This window comes from Aedes albopictus, chromosome 3, assembly GCF_035046485.1.
Source record: "Aedes albopictus strain Foshan chromosome 3, AalbF5, whole genome shotgun sequence".
In the NCBI taxonomy this organism is placed as follows: Eukaryota; Metazoa; Arthropoda; class Insecta; order Diptera; family Culicidae; genus Aedes; species Aedes albopictus.
Genome location: NC_085138.1, coordinates 75,497,230 through 75,519,376, shown reverse-complemented (window position 1 = coordinate 75,519,376; position 22,147 = coordinate 75,497,230). Strand labels below are relative to the sequence as shown.

General features: G+C 43.4%; 1 protein-coding gene, 1 long non-coding RNA gene and 1 pseudogene across 2 annotated transcripts in view; 1 reads left to right on the top strand and 2 right to left on the bottom strand.

Moving 5' to 3' along the window:
- The first annotated feature begins 7,570 nt into the window (after positions 1-7,570).
- Positions 7,571-22,147, top strand: part of LOC134291443 (uncharacterized) — a 388,672-nt gene continuing 374,095 nt past the window's right edge. The window contains exon 1 of the long non-coding RNA XR_009999091.1: positions 7,571-8,557. This is a non-coding gene — a long non-coding RNA (uncharacterized LOC134291443). The remainder of the gene's footprint in view (positions 8,558-22,147) is intronic.
- LOC109426965 (uncharacterized) lies at positions 9,862-12,392 on the bottom strand. The gene is made up of 5 exons (XM_062860050.1): positions 12,071-12,392; positions 11,078-11,992; positions 10,746-10,991; positions 10,309-10,470; positions 9,862-10,250 (listed from the first exon to the last, which is right to left on the bottom strand). Exons 1-5 carry the CDS (start codon positions 12,107-12,109, stop codon positions 10,071-10,073), a joined length of 1,542 nt encoding a protein of 513 aa, XP_062716034.1. The 5' UTR covers positions 12,110-12,392; the 3' UTR covers positions 9,862-10,070.
- Positions 18,561-20,519, bottom strand: LOC115260669 (uncharacterized; annotated as a pseudogene).

Below are 22,147 nucleotides of genomic sequence, written 5' to 3'. Positions count from 1 at the left end.
TTCATTTTTTTTGAAAAAGTCGAAGCAAATAAAAATAAATGAATACCGTGTGGTGATTCTACCATCCATGGGCTAAAATTTTGCTGAACAAAGTTACGCCAAATGTCTTTTCAATTTTGAGTTACAACACCTTTTGTATGTGGGCGTCTTTTTCGAACTCTTGCCCCACCACTGCACAGTGGCGGGCCTCCATACAAAAGTCGGACAAAACCTCAAATGTTAACCGAAATTGCTAAAATTCACAGGTTATGATGATTTTAGTTCCCTAAATCGATTTCTGATATAGGACTTTTCATATATTTTGGTTTTACTATATTAGGGTGGTTCAAAATTTTGAAATCTGCTGATTATGGAAAGCATGTAAAAATAATCGATAATAAGCTATCTCGATGTGCTTTCTGAACGTAGATTTTGATTAACCTTTTCATTTGGGGGTTCTTAAATTATGTATTGGTATTGAAATAAACTATAATTGTGTATTTGTTTCTGTTAGGGTGGACCAAAATCTTCAAAACTACATAAATCATTAGAAAAAATCGTTTACCCACGTTTCCTTCCAATGGATCAATTCAGATACACACCAATGTTGGCTTACAAAACGTGGTCTATTCTCAGGGACTGCCCATAGACCACATGACATTTTACGGTGGGTACACGGAGGTGTGTCAATTCAATCGTTATGGGGTCGGATAGTCTAATATAGTGAACTGCGTAAAATTTGAACTGCTTTTTATCGATCTCGTTTCAACAACTTCAAATATGCTCTTCCGAGTTTGGGTTGTAAGGTACAACGATCTGTGCTATCACTTGTCGAAGCAACCGAAACTACCCCATCTATAATGAATACACAATTCATATCCGCAATATTGAAGGGAGTTTTTGATAAACGATCATTAGAGATCGGTAATCATATTGATGAACAGTAGAGTTCCAGCAAATATTTTCAAAATCTTTATCACTCTGTGTGTCGTTCAGTAGAAATCTGTTTAACGAAACCGCATGAATAACATACAATGAAACTTCAAGTTTAAAAAACCAATATAAGGGGTTTCACTAAAGAGCGTAAAATGTTCGTTTCATAAAATTGCGATTAACATATTCAAAGATTGCCTTGTTGATCGCAACGTTTACGCAGAAAAATATTTAACGTAGCGTTTTACGCCGTTTAGTGAATTCCTTTTATATTTTATAGATGGTTGTTGCTTTGAACTGTAGCGATGTGCGCGTAGAAAAGAAACGCGAAGATGTCGACGAATTTGTGTCATTGTATATTGAATCTTCGATAGAAGTTCATAAAGAGATTGCTTCCAAGGTTGTTGAGCAATTCTAACGATAAAGATGAATCGAAGAAACGACCAGTTTAAGAAAATCAATGAGCAATGGTTCGTAGTTATTTTTACATGTTTTTCACGGTTGTTTTTGTCTTTCTTTTATTTTGAAGGGTAATATTTAGTTGTATCTGGTGAAGCAACATGTAGGTAGTGTCTAAGTGAATAAAGGCTACTTAGTCATCACTCCTTTCCTCTCCAGCTTACTGTTTTTAACTGGAGCACCCACCTTCTTGTGTTTTTCTGTCAAAAAATAAAATACAGTCGACTCTCCACATGTCGATGTTTTACATCTCGATATCTCTCCTTATCTCGATGGTTTGGTTGGTCCCTTCAATCTGCATACATTTTACCTTTCTATATGTCGATATCTCCTTATATCGATATCTCTCTATCTCGATGTGATCTCGTTCGTTTTTGTTCGAGATTTTCTCTCCATATGTCGATATGCCCGTTTTAACAGGTTGCTAGATCTCGTTTCTTAGGTGCAAAACATTCTGTGAAGGTGAAGTGACATCTGTTTGTTGACGGTTTTTCCTAGTTACGGATGATTTTTCAATCTAGTGTGCATTACAAATTTGTTCTTTGGCTCGATCTCTCCCTATCTCGATGGTCCCTTCAATATCGAGATGTAGAGAGTCAACTGTAATATTAAAATAATAATATTTAAAAACGTTACAGCTGTGGCAATTACATTATCAGACCCCCCCCCTCCCCCTCCTCCTATGACCATCTGACTTGGTGAAAGTTTCTTACAATAATGAAAATAACACTAAACTGTTAGTATTCTGAAGTCAAATTAAGCTATGTTAAGATTAAATTTAAACTTCAAACAATATCACTTCCTCCACAACCATGCGACTCCATTGTGACCTGCTAGAAAAAAAATTTTTTTTTTCGCGCTTAGCGCAAAAATGCGCAAACAGTGACCTATATAGCCAAAAACTAGACAAAATTGCACGTCAGATCCGGGATACGACGTTGTTTTCTGATGTTTCCTAAACAAGTACTGGATCTCTTTAATACGAAGTTTTTCTCCAAAATTTCTTAAAAGTCATTATGTTTGCATATTGTAAAAACATACCAAATTTGTGATTGAATCCCAAACAATCCCTGAAATGTTATGGTTATTCATACCCAAAAACATAAAAAATATTGTCACACTATTCAAGTCTTCCTAACTTTTACAACGAATTCATAAAGGAAGCTCATAAAGTAAAGACAATAAATACTAATATTGTAGCACATAAAACTTCAACTTTGAAACAATCTACAAGACTGAATTTTTGACCAAATGACTTGAAAATTTGGGGTTTTCTTAGTTGAAGTATCTATAATGGGAAAAAAATATTAGAAAAATAAAATATTGAAGTCGATTTTTGAGGTTTTGTCCGGCTTCCGGCCACTGTGCACTGGGGCAAAAGTTCGAATCTAGTGTTTGTGGGATTTCGCTAACCGTAGCACACTATTTTGACACTTTGGTAATAGAAATAATAGAAACTAATTAATATTTGATGTTGGAACTGGAATACACTTTAAAATTCGATCTGGATTTTACCCAAATCAGGGTTAAATTTACTACTCCAAAAATTAGTAGTTTTCCGCCAAATTTAGATAAAACAACAATTTTTTTCCACTTTGATCGCATTTTCTCACTAATTCCATCATTTATAGAGATAATATGTACATTTTACACAATTTTAGGTTTTTACCTGAAGTTGCCACATGACTCGAACTTTTGCCCCACAATTCGAACTTTTGCCCCACTATGGGTAAAATATGATTTCCAAATCTTTTTTGCAAAAAGTTATACATGCTAAAGCATCTTCAAAATATACCTAGTTACGCCCCAAAATAAAAGACCGAGTTTGGTTTCATTACAATTCCAATCCATGCGTTGGAAGGACCATCGCAAATTACATATTTTTGATCAAAAATCAACATTTTGTCATAACTTTTCGAAACATTGATCAATTTTCATAATTTTTGGAGTGAAAGACTCTTTTTCAAAAAGGTTTCGGACAACCTTGACACCCGAAAGAAATAATTTGAATTGCGCTCAGAAACTTCAAAAGAAACTCTTGCCCCACTCGAACTTTTGCCCCACTTTACTCTAGCACACTATTTCGACACTTTGGTAATTGGAATTCCTAAAACCAATTAATATTTGATGTTGGAACTGGAATACACTTTAAAGTTCGATCTGAATTTTACCCAAATCAGGGTTAAATTTACTTCACCAAAAATTAGTAGTTTTCCGCCAAATTCAGATAAAATAACTTTTTTCAACTTCGATCGAATTTTCTCACTAATTCCATCATTTTTAGAGATAATATGTACATTTTGCAGGATTTTAGGGTTTTACCTAAAGTTGCCACTTGACTCGAACTCTTGCCCCACAATTCGAACTTTTGCCCCACTATGTGTAAAATGTGATTTCCAAATCTTTTTTGCAAAAGGTTATACATGCTAAAGCATCTTCAAAATATACCTAGTTACGCTCAAAAATAAAATATCTAATTCGATTTCATAACAATTCCATTCTATGCATTGGAAGGACCATCGCATATTACAGTTTTTTGATCAAAAACCATCATTTTGTCATAACTTTTCGAAATGTTGAAAAATATTTATAATTTTTGGAGTGAAAGACTCTTTTTCTAAAAGGCTTCGAACAACCTTGACACCCGGAAGATATAATTTGAATTAAGCCCAAAAACTTCAAAAGAAACTTTTGCCCCACTCGAACTTTTGCCCCACTTTACTCTAACATCAAATTCATGATAATACTGAATCAACATTTTGCCGCCATAATACTCGATTTGCAGCTGCAGCTCTCCAACGTCTGTCACGCCCAAAACTTGCCAGATCACGCTCCACCTGGTCCGCCCATTTAGCACCCGTCGCTCGAAAATTCCGAGTGCTTGCAGGTCCTCCTCGAGCATCGTCCATGTCTCATGTCCGTAGAGAAACACCGGTCTTATTAACGTCTTGTACATGGTACATTTGATGCGGGGGTGAATCTTTTTGACCGCAGTTTCTTCTGGAGCCCATAGTAGGCACGACTTCCACTGATGATGCGCCATCGTATTTCACGGCTCACGTTATTGTCAGCCGTTAGCAAGGAACCGAAGTAGATGAATTCTTCTACCACCTCGAAAGTATCCCCGTCTCTCGTAACATTGCTGCCAAGGCTTGTCCTGTCTCGCTCAGTCCCACCTACCAGCATGTACTTTGTCTTAGCCGCATTCACCACCAGTCCGACCTTTGCTGCTTCACGATTCAGGCGGGTGTACTGTTCCGCCACCGTTCCAAATGTTCTAGCAATAATATCCATGTCATCCGCAAAACAGACACATTGGCTGGATTTCGTGAAGATCGTACTCCGGCTGTTGAGTCCGGCTCGTCGCATCACACCTTCCAGGGCGATGTTGAATAGTAGGCAGGAAAGTCCATCACCTTGTCGTAGTCCCCGTCGAGATTCGAATGAACTGGATAGTTCACCCGAAATCCTTACGCTGTTCTGCACACCGTCCATCGTTGCTCTTATCAGTCTAGTCAGCTTCCCGGGAAAGCTGTTCTCGTCCATAACTTTCCATAGCTCTGTGCGGTCGATACCCAGGTAACCACTAAGCACTGTCGTAAGCGGTATAAAGGTCATTCAGCAGCTTCTCCGTGTCATTAGGCTCTGTATGTGATTTTCAAATGTTCACAGGCATTATAAATTGTAAGCACTAAAATAAGCCGTATATTAGTATATTACGCTACACTGTAGTGCTTGCAAACCCAGAGCCTGTGAGCCGCATTAGAAGCCTGACAGTGCTGTTAAAAGGCTTGGCGTACATGACGTTTATATCAATCAGAGCTGATTTGAAGCAAAACAAAACTGAACCGTCGGAGAACAATGAAATATCATCGGAACTTTTGTACGATAGATTGGGTGTTGGATGATTATCGTCATCTCGCCACTATAAACATCAAATTAATCCTACAGCTGCTTCCTCGATCATCTGTTACGAGCGCATCAGATATTTACCTGTGCAGCTGTAATCGGTTTACCCGAGCTTTTACCTACAGATGAATACCAAAAGTAGTCGACGAGCCGCATTTTGATTCCTCCTGTTATGAAACCTCGTCAACCTTCCAAACTTCCCTAGCTGCATCTCCCGCAGAACCGCCATCCATTAAACCATTTCCCCGACCATTTCATACATTTCGTATGCGGCCACTTTGTGCCCGACTCCACATCCGACCATCGGATCATTCTAAACATTTCGGTTCGGAACATCAATGCTGTCCCAACTTGTTGCCTCCTTTTCCTCAAATACGGTGCTGAGCTAACCGATCTCACGCTGCATCAATGGATCAGATGGAAAACGTGAAGAAATAAACTTGAAAATAGCAAGCCCGAAGATTATCAGTTCGAATCTGGATCAGCAGGCCGTAAAAATCGAAGAAAAAATAGACATCGATGGAAAGGCATCCGGAGCAAAACATAAAGAATATAAATAACTTTTTTTTTTCTTTTTCCAGAGACTCGGTACGCAGATTGAAGCTGGCCGTATATCAGCCGAATATTTCGCCAAAAGTGGCTTTTTAGCAGATGTATTACAGGATGTAGTTCTGAAAAGCTCTGTTGGCATTGTTCTTCATATGAATATAGAACCAACTTGGTGCCAATTTTTACGCCTTAGTGGTTGCTTGGGTACTGTCGTATGCCGCTTTGAAGTCGATGAACAGGTGATGCGTTGGGACCTGGTATTCACGGCATTTCTGGAGGATTTGCCGTACGGTGAAGATCCGGTCCGTTGTCGACCGGCCGTCGATGAAACCGGCTTGGTAACTTCCCACGAACTCATTTACTTTAGGTGAAAGACGACGGAAGATGATCTGGGATAGCACTTTGTAGGCGGCATTCAAAATGGTGATCGCTCGAAAGTTCTCACACATTAACTTGTCGCCTTTCTTGTGGATGGGACAGATTATCCCTTCCTTCCACTCCTCCGGTAGCTGTTCGGTTTCCCAGATCTTGACTACTAACTGGTGCAGACAGGTGGCCAACTTTTCCGGACCCATCTTGATGAGTTCTGCTGCGATACCGTCCTTACCAGCCGCTTTGTTGTTTTTGAGCTGGTGGATGGCATCCTTAACTTCCCTCAGCGTGGGAGTTGATTCGTTCCCGTCCTCTGCTGCACCAACATAGTCATTTCCTCCGCTGCCTTGGTCCTCCGTGCCTACATTCTCTTCGCCATTCAGGTGCTCGTCGAAGTGCTGCTTCCACCTTTCGATCACCTCACGTTTGTCCGTCAGGAGGCTCCCGTCCTTATCCCTGCAGATTTCGGCTTGCGGCACGTAGCCTTTGCGGAATGCGTTGAGCTTACGTAGAACTTACGTGTTTCTTGTGAACGGCACAGCAGTTCCATTGCCTCGCACTCCGCTTCTTCCAGGCGGCGCTTTTTCTCCCGGAAGAGACGGGTCTGCTGCTTCCGCTTCTGTCTGTATCGCTCCACATTCTGTCGGGTTCCATGCTGCAGCATTACCGCCCGCGCTGCATCCTTCTCCTCCAGAACCGCTCTGCACTCCTCGTCGAACCAACCGTTTCATCGACTCCGTTCTACGTACCCGATAGTGCTCTCGGCTGCGTAGTTGATGGCTGCTTTGACTGTACTCCAGCAATCCTCTAGAGGGGCCACATCGAGCACACCCTCGTCCGGCAACGCTGCCTCGAGATTCTGCGCGTATGCGGTGACGACATCCGGTTGCTTCAGTCGCTCTAGATCGTGCCGGGGCGACCGCCGGTAATGTACATTGTTGATAACGGAGAGTTTTGGGCGCAGTTTAACCATCACCAGGTAGTGATCAGAGTCGATATTAGCGCCACGATAGGTTCTGACGTCGATAATGTCGGAGAAGTGCCGTCCATCAATCAGAACGTGGTCGATTTGCGATTCCGTTTGTTGTGGTGATCTCCAGGTGTAACGATACGGGAGGCTGTGCTGGAAGAAGGTGCTACGAATGGCCATGTTCTTGGAGGCGGCGAAATTGATGAGGCGTAGGCCATTTTCGTTCGTCAGCTGGTGGGCGCTGAACTTTCCAATCGTCGGTCTGAATTCCTCCTCCTGGCGTTTAGATCCCCTATGATGATCCTGACGTCGTGGTTTGGGCAGCGGTCGTACTCGCGTTCGAGCGTAAAATGCGTCTTTGTCATCATCAGTGCTTTCGGAGTGAGGGCTGTGCACGTTTATTATGCTAATGTTGTAGAATCGGCCCTTGATCCTCAACCTGCACATTCTTTCGTCGATCGGCCACCAACCGATCACGCGCCTCTGCATGTCGCCCATCACTATAAAAGCTGTTCCCAGCTCACGTGTGTTGCCGCAACTCTGGTAGATAGTATGATTACCTCTAAACGTTCGCACCATAGATCCTGTCCAACACACCTCCTGCAGCGCTACGGTTCCGAACCCGCGGTCCTTCAGTATATCGGCGAGTATGCGGGTGCTCCCGATGAAGTTGAGAGATCTGCAGTTCCACGTACCGAGCTTCCAATCGCAAGTCCCTTTTCGTCGCTGTGGTCGTCGCCATTGGTATCGGTTCGCATTCTTCTCTCGTTGATTTTCCGGTGCTAGTCTTTTTTACGGCTGGCTCGCAGGGCCTGACACCAACCCACTCAATATGACCTTTCGGTTAATCCGAGTAAAACATCTATTTTTCTTTTCACGGAAAGGCGAAACCGTAATGGCTTTCGACCTTTGCGTCTCTTCGATTCTGAAATTAGTGTGACTGATCAAGTAAAGTACGTTTGAGTTATTCTTGATTGGAAGCTTTCCTAGACACCTCACATTGATTTCATAATCAAGAAAGCTTGTATGGCCTTCGGGCAATGTCGGCGAACCTTTTGTACAACTTGGGGTCTAAAACTCCCAAGTACCTATATCAAATGGATTTACATAACGGTTGTTCAACCAATATTGACCTACACACTTAATTCAGATTGCCGGGATATCAGCATTTTTCCATTCTTTTGCCGAGATTTGCACAGCCGAGTAATCAGCAAACAACAATTTTGCTGAGATCTCAGCAATTTTGACAGTTCATTGCTGAGCTTCGGCAATCGTTTTGCTGAGAGTCAGCTAACAAATGTCACTTTTTGCTGGGATATCAGCTGATAGTTTTACTGAGCAGACGGCTGTGCGCGTTTTTGCCGAGCCCGCAAATCTGTTTTGAGTGTGTATGGATGTCTTGTGTGGTAGCAGAAGGGCGAAGTGAGAACGATCCAATCAAAATTAGGCCATCTTCAAAGGATGTGTTTAATGGCGATGTCTGGAGCGCTGTCTTCAACTCCCACGGCAGCGTTCGAAGTTCTTTTTGACGTTACTCCACTACCCATTTATCACAAACAAGAAGCACTTTCTTGCACTTATCGTCTACGGGCACTCGGTCTACTAGAAGAAACCACTGTAAACCGCCGATCAACACATACTTCGCTGTTTCCACTTTTAGTGAATTGGGAGGGACAAAGTTGTCCTTGCTCCAAGTGATCTTACAATTGCTTGTGGTTTTCCATATAGGATATTTTCCACGAAATTTCCTTCCCGGGAAGAGTGGACGTCTGGTTATCTGGAGAGAAGTATTTCAGACGACATCGTATGTTACACTGATAACTCCTTTCTCGAAGGTCGAGCAGGTGTTGGTGTCCACTCTCATGAGCTAAGGCTACATCAGTCTTACTCACTTGGTAGACACTACCCCGTTTTATCAGGCAGAAATATTTGCTCCTATGTGCGGAGTGCAATCAGCACTTCAGCAGCGCGTAATAGGCAAAATAATATACTTCTGATTAGATGCCCAGGCTGCTTGTGAAGCTCTTGCTTCGACCAACTCGAAGTTAGTTATCGCTTGTCGAACTCAAATCGAGGTGCTGAATTCAGCGGACGCAGTTCACCTTGTATGGGTACCTGACCATTTATCCATTGCTGGAAATGAATTGGCAAACACCTATTAAATGAAACTGAATCTTCAGGATATTGTGTTGTTTTTGACCCGCTGCGGTAAGAAGCTATAGGCAATCTTTACGCTTTATGCGTTATTACAGTGCTCTTTTCAGGGCGCTGTTCGAACCCATTGTGGGTATGCTTATTGCTTATATGCGATAGCGCCCTTTTCTACGGTGACGATCCTATTTCCCTACCTAACATTTTCCCCATCTCATCCTTCATTACTTTCCCTCTCCCATAGGTAGATGATGAATAGGCTCCTGTTCATGGCGATGGAACACATTTCCCAAATGGAAGAGAACGTGCCTCTACTGTAGCTGACCTACTGATACCTGATACAGAGGGTGGTGGGAGCATCATCACCCCAGTAACAGCAGTAGCCTTACAGCTTGGAATGTCTTGATGAGACCAGTGCCCATAAGTGCCGTTGAATGTCATGAAATTTACACGTCCTTGGCAATTGAATGTTGCTGATTTCATTTTCCAGTAAGTCATTTGCCAACATAAGTTTCTCTGTCACCATTTTTGATTAACAAAACTTTTAGGAATACCTACATTATATGTTGGTTAAAACAGACTAAATTTGACAAACATGTTAACATTTACCGTATGAGACAATAATATAAAACTCTAAGCACAAACACAAACTAAAACTTAAATAAAACAAGTTAAAATGAAACGTATTCCAATGCTTCATTTCACGGTTACCCTCATGTAACGAAGATTTCGAAGTGATACCTTTGTTTCACGAAGCTGTACTCAAAAACAGAGCTTTGGACCTACGCAACCGCACCACATTACATCGAGGAAACTGATCAAGCAATATTCTCACAGTTTCATTTTCGCATGGACGGGCAAGGGCCAGCTGCAGTTCATGTAGCGCTGACATAGATTTCACCATCGGTAAGTAGACGCCGGAATCAACCTGCAAGCAAAACAAAGGAATCAACACTGATACGATTGGTCTTTCATCATCATCATACCTCGATCGCACTGATGGACAGCTTCCGCAAATGGGGCACCTCCTGTTTCGATGTTGAAGCGTCCCACTCTCCTAGTTTAAGCTTACAGCAATACACGTGTAGCTCTTGCACCAGCAGCTTGCTACAAAACTCCAGGAAGCGTTCCAGATGAGCTTCAAACCACTAGAAAGAAAGTCGCTGATATCAGTAAACCACTGCACTGATTGCACTGTGGCCCAGTAAGCTGATTCCGGCAGGCGGACATACGGTTTTCCATTTTTGGTGCAGCGTGCAGCTATGTATGATATGTGTTAAAAAGAATTTTTCGTCGACAAATTAAAAATCATAAAATAACTAGGGTTCCAGGTTGGTAACAAAAACAATCCCATGTTGAGCCTCATATCTGCCTGAAACAGTTTTCTGGACCACTGTGCAACGCAGAAAAATTCGAACCTTACCGGATTGTGAATGGATAACCGCCTCAACGAAGGAAGCTGTTTCACAATCCGCAGACAGTGATCATCCGGGTCTTCAAACTGCAGCTCCAGGTCCAACAAGTTGGGAAAACAATCACGGTAGAACGCTTCGGAAAGAGGCACCGTGTCGGTGCAATCGACCACCAGTTTGCGAACGCCGCTTAATTCTTTTGGCATATTTTCGATCGATTGGAAATCGATGTGATGCATGCCACTGATCCAAAGATCCTGAAATGCAAGGACGTACCACAATCGTTTCGAGATCGTAGAGAGTAATAAATGAACACGTCTAAGAAACTAAAATTCAAACTGACCTTCAATTTCTTAAATTTGCCAATTATTTGAAGCACGCCAGAATCTACGCAGTCGACGTCGATGGTAAGTTTCTGTAGTGTCCCCTGTAGTGTATCCAACAACTGCAAGAAGAATATATCGATTCTTGCAAGCAAGACTAGATTTTTCAATATTGGAGCTTTATTCACAAGCCCGCCAAGGTCTTCAATGACTCTGTAGATCTTTGCATCCATACTGATCACCTCGAGCGTCTCCAGCGATGGGAAGTGAACATCGTTGAATACACTGAGCACTTTCAGTGGCGTGTGTAACGTCAAATGGATCAATTTTGGACCAAGTTTTTCGAATAATCGTGTAAGAGGAGCCTCCGTAGTTAGCCTAACGTCAAGCGACGTAATGTTAGCGAATGCAATCGATGCATGGCGAACGAATCTAATGAGCTGCTGTCGATCATGCAAGGTCCGAAGTTTCACCATTGGTTCCAATCTGACTCGACTTGCATATTGTTGGGCCTCATCATCAATAAATACACCGTTTACGTTCAGATGCACCAGGTTTGGGAACATGTTCACTATTTTTGCCCACCATTGCATTCCGGTGACACATCCGCAAGAGTGCATCTTTACCGATACGATACTTTCGCTGAAACGACTTAAAATCCTCTGAATCGCTTCTTTATCAATGTCAACAGAATCCCAAACTAGCGTGAGGTTTTTGTATGCTCTTCGACTCTCGGACAGGGCCTCCACCATATCAGCGAGGCTGTAGGGCATGTCAGCGGCATTCTGATAGCTTCGGTAAGCCTCCTCACTCATGAACACCTTCAGTATCTTTGTAGAACCATCTCCGAACGCTACTAAATCCCAACGTTTGCAGACGTACATAGCCGATCGGATATCGAACCGATCCAAATACTGAAAAATGTGGCCCAGCACCTGCCAACAACAGTCGACAACATGTTAATTTGAGTGTCGACTCTCGAAAGCATCTTCTAAATATTTGCGAATATATACCTGGTCTGGGAGGTCTTCTATATGGCATTGGAACGACATGGCCAAAATTTGAATGAACTTATCAGCAGAGCTTGAAGAAACAAGTTTTCTAGCGTGCAATACTACAAGGAACGATACTAAGACGATACATTCAATGCAGGTAGTCCAAAACAACTGAAACAACAAAAGTGCTTCCAGACTCTTTGTTCACTCTGACTACATTTCCCAAAACAAACTCGGATCTCTAGGGGAAAGTGGGGTAAGATGGCATTTTTCAAACTTTCAACGTTTTCAATAACAAATAGCCTCATTTATTAGGTTTTCAAAGTGGTAACTGCAACTAGACAAAATTTGCTCGATACTTCAGCAAAAATATTCACTAAACTATTGCATTTTGATGGATTTACAGCGATTTTAAAAACTGGTTCGTAAAACGGAAGTGGTGCAAAAAGGCCATCTGCCATGGGGTAAGATGCCACTTCATGAAAACATTCAAAAATTACGTCCAACTCTCTTTCCCCTCTGTCCCGCTTTTATCGTATACTCAATATATGGAGTGTCACCTTCCTCCCCGCTAAACGATGGTCGTCATATTTGAATGACCTCTAACAAGGATAGCGTAGACATCAACAACCATGTGCCTCCATGTGTGCCTCAATCTCGTTGGAAACACTTGGCTGGTAATAAAATCACCCGAAAACCTTAATTGCAAGCACGAAAAACCGGAAGTTGCCAATTTTCATTGAGAAATCAACAGATTTTTCGTGGGTTTGGCGGCCTAGCTTCTAGAAGAATGTTTAATGCAAACATATCTTGACACCATTCACCTACAGTAATGATCAAGTCCCATTCAGGAATGATTTTAGGAGTTGGGCCATTTTAACCCATCTCGGCATTTTGGACTCTGTTCCCCTACATCGCACTGAATCATGACGAATTGAAAACTACTACAGTGGTATACGTAGGGGGACGTGATAAGGAATGCACATCTAATTTCTGCGTTGACGTATAACTGTTCAACTAAGCACCAAAGTAGTAAAGAAATTAAATTCTGTATCTTAATCTATCAACTACATTATTCATTCATCCCACTCACTTATTTAGTTCAACAACTTTTTTTTCACAAAAAAGAAGACTGAATCAACAATTTAATGCAACGTTTGCAGCTGCTTCTGTCCAACGTCAGAACCGTCATACACTCGCCAAATCACTTTCGATCTGGTTAGCCCATTTTGTCCGCTGTGCTCTACGATTTCTTGCAATCATAATTCAGTATTCTTGCAACATGCCTGCCCACCGTACCATTCCGGCTTTGGCAACCTTCTGGATGCTGGGTTCTCCGTAGAGCGCTGCGAACTCTTGGTTCATCCTTCGCCGCCACAGATCGTTCTCATGCACATCACCGAAGATCATCCTTAGCACACATCGCTCGAACATTTCAAGAGCTTGCAAGACCTCCTCTAGCATGGTCACACTTTCCAGTTTGAGTTTTCGCAAAAAAAAAGCCAAGAAAAAAGCAAAAAAAATACCGAAATAATTTGTCCTATTAACAGCGGCTAGCGTACGGTTTCACCTTAACCACCAACACCACACCACAGTTAGGATAAAGTCGTGACTGTCGACACCGCGTCGGACTGAAAACGAAAACATCAGGGACGCATGTCGGGTCGGATGAGAAATGACAGAAAGTTCGCTGAAAACTTCGCTTCGCTAGTGCAACTGGCGAACTCCGATTTGGTGCTGCGAGGTCAATACTTAAGTGGGTGTACACTTTACAGCACTGCCACTGTCCTAAATGTTCTACCGATTATGAGTACTTAATTACCTCACTTTCAGTCCAGAGCGCCCATAGTGATGCAGAAGGCCGAAATAAAAGGTCATCATCCTGAGCGATCTCACTATCGTTTCAACATGCCAAATTTCTGTCGACTTTCTTTATTTCTTTGTTGAGGCTGCACTGTCATGATCCTCTGAGCCTGCCTCTGATACGATGTCCTGCTGGGTTTCAGCAAAGAAGAGATGGTCATCTCCGGAGTCAGAAATTGATAAATATTTCATGCTGTTGGTCGCGACACCTAGCTGTTGAAATCACACTTTTTACACGGAAAATTTCTACCGTGTCGACACGAAAGAGCAAAGTATTTCGAAGGCAGGTAAACCAACTCAAAAACTGATTCACAAAAAGATTGTGTTTAATTAGAATGTATTTCGGGGTCATAGTTTCCTATCTCTTAAAACCGTAAATAGGGTATGCGATACAAAATTTCGTAAGGTTGTATGTAGGTAAGGTATTGGAAAGGCTGATTAACTTTTAGCCTAACTTAACCTAACTTATGCTTACTTAACGGTAACGGTACGGTAGCTGCATCAAAATAATAAAGAAGCTCAAGCCACACCAATTAAGGTGACAAATCATCAAGAGACTATCTTTAACGCCTGTCTAACTAACCTAAAAGAATCTATAAATAAGCAATCGCATCTTCAATACCTGTGTTACTATAAGGACAGCACAGTGGGTTTTTCAGTTGGGCGCCATGTTACGTGAAATGACATGGAACCCTACAATTGCTCTATTGTAGTAGAGTGGAAAGTCTTGGAGAACGGTTTGCTGTGATGAGGTTTCGTTGTGAGTTGTTGGGCCTTCAAATCAACAGCAAGCGTATTTACTTGGCAATTCGCTCGTAGTCGGACAGGTGTTCTGCTTACATAGCTGGATATTTTGAATTTCTTTGATTTGCGAGTGATTGTAGTGGCTGATTGGTTCTGGACCCGGCATAGTAGTTCATGTTTGGTCCAGAACTCACTCGGGGTAGATGTTTAGGTTGGTGGGTGCTGCTCATTGTTGTCGGCAGCCTTGCGTAGGTTGTGGTGGTCAACATTGGCGTAGCTAGCTTTTTCTTTTTTTCTCATTCACTCTCCTAAACATACACGAGAAAGAGAAGGATGAAAGAGGGGGCACAGGCCCCCTCTTGCATCCCGCTCTATTTCTTGTTTGTTTAGGAGAGTGAGTGAGAAAAAAGAAAAAGCTAGCTACGCCAATGGTGGTCAATCGTCTCCAGGTGATGAGGTTTTGGGCGTTGCTGCTTCACCTCAACCGGATCTGTACGATGTTTCTTCAGCGAAATGCTCTTAGTTGACAGCTAGTGGGGTGCTGTGGACATTTACTACGATGTTTGGTCACGGTGTAATGAGGCAGGCTTGCTGACGACGAGGTTTCAATATTGTTGTAGGGCCATCAAGTCAGTCAGCAATCCAGTTCGTTGGCATTAATGCTCCTGGTCAGACTAAGGGTAGTCGTTTTCATAGCTGGTAAACAGATCAATCTAATTTGATGTCCTTGGAGTGGTATACTCCGGTTCTCGAGGTTTTGACATCTTCCAACAAGTAATTGTTGCAACCATGCACTTGTCGCACAATACACGGAATACATTTTGCACCCAGTTTTTTCGTCCGATGATCTGCTGCACTTGAAAGTTCAAATGAGCGCCTCCAAACTATATCTCCCACTGTGAAAGTTCTATTTCGTGCTCTCAGATCGTACCTCTTTTTGCTGTCATCATGTGCGGCTCTGATCTTTGCCAAGACAAAGTGTTGGATGTTTTGTGCGGTTTTTAGACGTGACTTCAGTGCTGATGTCGTGTCCGTATTCGAATTCAGTCTGGCTAATTGATATTAGTCGGTGAATAGAATGTGGTCTCTACCAAAGTTGCAAAAGTAGGGAGAACATCCGAGTGTTTCGTGCTTAGCTGTGTTAATTGTGCAAACCACCTGCTGGATGTGGATGTCCCAATCTCGTTGGTCTTCGTCGAGCAGTGTATGATCATGTAATTAGCGTCCGATTGGTTCTTTCAGCTGCGTTGCACATTGGAGTGTAGAACGCCGTCCTCATGTGTATAATGTTGTAACGTTTCAATAGCGACTGGAAAACTTGTGACAGAAATTGTGATCCGGAGTCAGAGACGATAATTCTAGGTATTGAGAACCTTAGAAATACATAATTTTCCAGGAACGTTGTCATTTTTTCTGCGTTTGCTGTGTGGAATGGTTCGCAGATCACAAATTTGGTTATCCAGTCCACAATTACCAGAAGCACAGTGTTCCCCTTCTTCGACCTGGTAACTGGTCCAATCCAGTCAATCGAAATTAACTCCCACGGCAGTTTTGCTGGTTTGAGGTTTCCCAGGGTAGGAGTCAAGGTTGTATTGGGTGCCTTGCATGCTTTGCACACTTCGCACGCTTGAACGTACTTCCGGATATCCATAGTCATTTGCGGCCAGTAAAAATCCTTTTGAATTCTATTGAATGTACGGTCATATCCCAGATGTGCTGCAGTTGGGACGTCGTGGAAGCGATGCATGAGATCTCGGTGAAGATGTGTAGGCACTACTTTTTTCCAACGATGTTGTTTGGCACCCAACTCATCTTTGACCATACAATTTTTGTATAGATGTTCTCCCACAATTCTAAAGTACCTGTCGCTGTCTGCCTTCACTTCTGTCAGTAGATTATTGTACCAAGTATCAGAGACTGGTGAAGATGGATCAATAGTGTTTACTATCTCTACCCGGCTAAGACAATCTGGAACGATATTGGCAGTTCCTTTGCGGTATTTGATGTCAAACGAATACGCATTCATGCGAAGAATCCATCTAGCTAGTAGAGGAGTGGGATTTTTCATCGTCTTCAAGTAGGTAAGACTTGAGTGGTCACAATAGACGGTGAAATGTGTTCCTTCGAGATATCCTCGGAAATTTTCGATGGAGCGTATTACCGCAAGGCATTCTCGTTGTGTGACCGAGTATTTACGTTCGGACGATGAAAGCTTCTGCGAGAAGTAACAAATTACTTTTTCGTCACCATCTACTTCTTGAGTCAATACTCCTCCTATGGCAACATCTGAAGCGTCACAAGCCACTGCGAATGGCTTTGTGTAATCCGGTGTATTGTGCGTTTAGCACTAAATTGATTTCCGAAAAAACTTCATCGACTTCCGCTGCCTTTCCTATGCGTTAAACATAACGTCGGAAGTAGTGCGCTGTATAGAAAACCAGATTTACTGTACAGCGCACTACTTCCGACGTTATGTTTAACGCATAGGAAAGGCAGCGGAAGTCGATGAAGTTTTTTCGGAAATCAATTTAGTGCTAAACGCACAATAGCCAGAATAGGGGCAGATAGGAGATGTGATTTCAGAGTCTGAAAGGCTTTTTCACACTGATCCGTCCATTTGAACTTGATTTTTGCTTTCGTTAGTTCCGTGAGTGGAGCCGCTGTTTTAGAAAAGTCCTTGATGAATCTTCTATACCAGCCACACATCCCGATGAACCTCTGCACTTCATTTTTTGTGGTTGGCGTTGGGAACTTCCTGATCACCGCTACTTTCTCTTCATCTACGTGCCAACCGGTTGCGTCCAGAATGTAACCCAAATACTTCAAACTTTTTCGGCAAAACACTGATTTTTCCGAGTTGATTGTCAAACCCGCTGCCTTCAATCTTCGTGCGATCTCTTGCAATAGCGCCACATGCTCCTCAAAGGATTCGGTTGCCAGTATGAGATCGTCCAGATAAACGAACACTTTAGGTTCTAGATCTATGAACAGATGGTTCATCAGGCGCGGGAGAGCCTGACTGGCCGTTGATAGTCCAAAGGGAACAACCGTAAATTGGTAATGGCCACGTTGAGGGATTGTGAAAGCCGTCTTTTGCTTCGATCCCTCTTCTAAGGGTATCTGCCAAAATGCTGATTCAAGATCGATCGAAGATAAGAACTTCGATCCACTTAGGTTGTTGACGATAGAAGCGATTTGTGGTATGGGGTATGCTTCCTGGACTAGTACCGAATTCAATTTTCTGGCGTTCAAGCATAGCCGCATGGATCCGTCTTTTTTCTTGACGGCAACTGTGGCATTGTTCCACGGACAGCATAGTGCTTCCTCGATTACTCCTAGCAGCAGCATTCTGTCTACTTCTTTATTCAGGTCATCTAGCACGAACTTGGACATAGGATAGTATTTCTGCTTGAACGGAGGGGCGTCGCCGGTATCGATTTTGTAGCGGTAAAGGTTCGTTTTGCCTAGCCGACCTTGATTCTCGGATGTTGGGAAAGCCTGAAGCGTTGTCTGTAGCTCTTCTTGTTGACGTTTTGTCAAAGTCTCCACGATTGATTCTTTTGAGCTCCAGCTACCCGTTATACTGCAGATGACTGGTTTAATCACAAATCTATCCCAGAAATCCATTCCCAAAATTAGTACGGGTGGCATAGACTCGATGAAAAGCATCGGCAGTGTCCGGTTCTTGTTATTGTAGGTGATTGGGACGTGAGAGTAGAACGAAACAGCGTGTGGAGAGTTATCCGCTGTCCTTACTTCTCCTATGACTGGAAATTTGCGCAGACCAAGTTCATTGGCAATTCTAGACAAAGTGCCTCCAATACGACTGCAGGTTGCACCACTGTCCAGGAGTCCTCGTAGTTCACGCCCTAATACGGAAATTGTAGCGTAAGGTCGGTTGTCATTGTCGATTGCGTTTATGCAGAATCCGCCTTTTTGAAAGCGGGAATGTTGTTGAGTAAAGGGACGGTGGGTTCTCCCAATTCCGGTTTCCCGGAACCTGAGAGGCGGTTTGTACATCTAATTGTCTCCAGCGAAGGATACAGGCCTCGCAGTTCCGCGTGGTGCATCCCTTTTTGCCGCAGCTGTAGCAAAACAGGAAACTCTTCGGGTTAGGGCATCTAAAGTAAGTGTGCCCGGGACTATCACACTGCCAGCATACGACCGCCGTTGCTAAGTCTCTGTTGCTGCTTTCTCTTACCGGAACATCCAAAGAGCTGTCCGCTGGCCTTGCCCTCCAGCTGTTTTGTATTCGTACTGCGTTTACTTCATCGACGACATTCATTGCCAATTCATTTCGAAGAGCTATATCCTGCTGAAATGCCTCCCGCTCTGCGATATTCCTCAAATCCAGATCTTCATCGTTGTCCTGGTTCAGCTCCATCATATTGATTTGTGCTGTCCCAAATGGTTGTCTATTCATGGAAAAGCGATTTATGTTGTTGACTGGATTACGATCGATTCGATTGGCTGGAGGTCGCTGAAAAACTGGGAATTCCGGTCGAGGGCCTGGTGTTCGCGTCGTTGTAGTGGCACGTCCCCGCATGGGGAGTAGGAGCTAGAAACTTCAAAATCCTTGCAAACCCATACTAAATCTCGGACACTACCAGAGCGAGATGCGGAGGCGATCGGTGAGAAGTCTGAGTTTAGATGAGATTTCAAGATGAACAGTTTCTCAGATTCAGATATCGGCGGATCTATTATCTCAAAGGCCGCTACTAAATCTCTATAGAAGTTAGAAGTATAGATCTTGTTTCACGATTTCTGAGTAGTTCGGAGGCAGAAACTCCTGTTTTATCTCAGCCTTGAAGATCTCCCATGTGGTGAGGTCCAGGTATGACCGCGTATACCACTGCAGAGCACGACCCTTCAGCAGATGCTTGATCGAGCGAAGTAAAGCTTGGTCGTCCATGCCTTCTGTGACCGCGTAAGTATTTACTTGGTTTAAGAACTCTCCTAACTTCACGATGTTGTTCTCTCCGGCGTATTCGAAAGGCCACTTGTGCACTGGTTGTGAGAATCGACCTCCGCTGGCCTGTTGGTTGGAAGATCTGGGTGTGTTGGGTCTAGATTGGACGCCCTGCGGCTGAATAAGGCCCATTCGTTGTGGCTCCTGAGATATTCCAGATTCTCTCTGGTTTTGAGGTCCCCAGTATCCTGAAATGGATCCATACGTGTAGTTTGGAGCATAATTCGCTTGCTGCTGTACTGCCGCCATGCTTTGTTGCTGCTGTTGGTGTTGCAATTGCCATTCCAACTTCCTCTGCTGCTCCTGGTGTAGCTGCTGTTCTAGTTGTTGCTGCTGTAACTGCATTTGGTTCAGCAATAAGTGAAGACGCTGTTCTGGTTGGAACCCTCGCTGTTGTTGTTCCTCTGCCTGCTGTTGTTGGTGTTGTTCTGGGTTGTTTGACTCCTGAGGAGGAACTGGAATCTCCTGCGAATACTGCTGAGACAAAAGGTGTTGATGCTTTGATTTGTCAAGATTCGGCTGCTTTGGCTGCTCCTCAGATTGCTGTTGCTGCTGCATAGCCGGAAACACCTTGACTTGAGCCGATGATTGCTGAGGAGTCTGTCCATCCTTTATGGTGCGATGAAGCTCTTGCTGTAGAACCTTGCGCTGCTTGTCTGTCTCGTCGATACTCGATTGAAGCTGTGCAATCCTTAGTCGCTTCAGCGTCTCAGGGTCGCTTGGAAGATCCTCCAGATCTTTTTCTTCATCCTGATGTTCTGCAGTCGTGTTATGCAGGAACTCGTTAATTTGCTGTAATGCATTGCAAATTTTCACCAACGATTGTTTAGCCTCGTCCAAAATCGAGGCTTCAGAAATAAGCGAAAGCCTGAACTTGTAATTGAGCAGTCTCGATCATCGCAACGCTGTTATCTGAGATTTGTTTTGCTGCTTAAATGCTGCATTCAGAGCATGAAAAATTGGTGATATCGTTGTTTGGCAGTGGTAGATGCTGTCCATATCCGAAACCACATGTGATGAATACCTTGGTGCCGGTGATCCATCTAGCTCACTGTCCAGTAGCTGTTGGAGCCTTGAGAGCTTCCAGTCCAAATTTTTTCCTCGAATCCCCGTCGTATTTCGCAAGAGCTCGAAGTCTATCTCCTCCGGTGTTAAGTGGTTCAAATCCATTTCTGTGTTACACTTGCACAAGTCACTGATGATGCACTTCCTCACTCACTGATCACTCACTTGACAGACCCGTTACGCGAGTTGTAACGAAACGCGAAGTGGGTTTTTTAGTCTGGGCGCCAATGTGACAAATTCCCTATTGTACTCAGGGAAATGTCTCAAAACGAAATACAGACTCAAATAATTTGATCGTCTACGATTGAATCACGGAAATGGCTAGCGTGATCAATTGACCCAGATAAGATTGATTGTCCCCAAGGCAAAACAGAACAATCAAAGACTATGTTGACCCAGTAATGGAGGCACGATATTCAAGGAAATAATTTAGGATCTAGAGTCACTTGATACATTCATGCTTATCTATTAGTGCGAATACATAAAGATCTCCTACATTCGACACTGTCTTACATTACCTAGCTAGCAGTCGTTGGGGGGCCCGTGTCGCGCCAGCTGCATCTTCGACGTGACGTTGGATCGATGTGTTGCGTGACCTGACGGCCTGACGTGGTGCTACGCGCTCTGCTCTCTCTCAACTCTCTCGCACCCAAATGTCGCGCGACAACCTGCCACGCAACGTCTATCTGCGGTGAGGGTGCAGGCTGCACAGAGCGAAAGTCGTTGCCCAAGCGTCCGGCGATGATGCTGCGATGCAGACACTGGTCTGGAATGCACTCCTATGCGAGTGCACCGTGAGGCCTGGTGAGCGGGACGAGACTCTCCGAATCGGTAAATCACTTGGGATCCCGTCGCTGTCTCGTAGAACGTCCTTAGGCTGCGAATAATGCCCGCTTTGGTTGCTAGGGCTAATTTTCTCCTGAGTTATGGAAGAACCCTATAAATGCACAATAAAATTGTGAGAATATTCACAAGTTAAAATTGAACATGCAACAGAAAAATGAAACTGGTAACAACTATCACCACTAGGTGGATAAATCTTTTTATTTTAAACAGTAACATCCTTACCTCATTTCAGCCACGACGAGTAGGATCGGTCAAGACACCCTTGTGCAGCACTCTACATGAAAAAGCCTCCTACTGTGCTTTAATGATGCCGATGATTGTCTCAGGGATACCGTTACGCCTGAGGGCTCCCCACAATTTTTGTGATTGAGACGGCCAAAAGCTTTCTCGTAATCTCTATAGTTAAACGTTTAAACCAGCCGCTGTTTGACTACACAGCATTTCTTAAGCAAAGTAGTTCAAGTACGATTCGACAAACCATGGAAGTAACGGAATTCGACTTGTCCGCCCCCGTACACATCCTTTCAACAATGTTGTCAGGAGTGATATCTCTACCGCATACCTCCTGCATACTCGACCTTTGCTCCACGAAGCGTGGGCATTCAAAG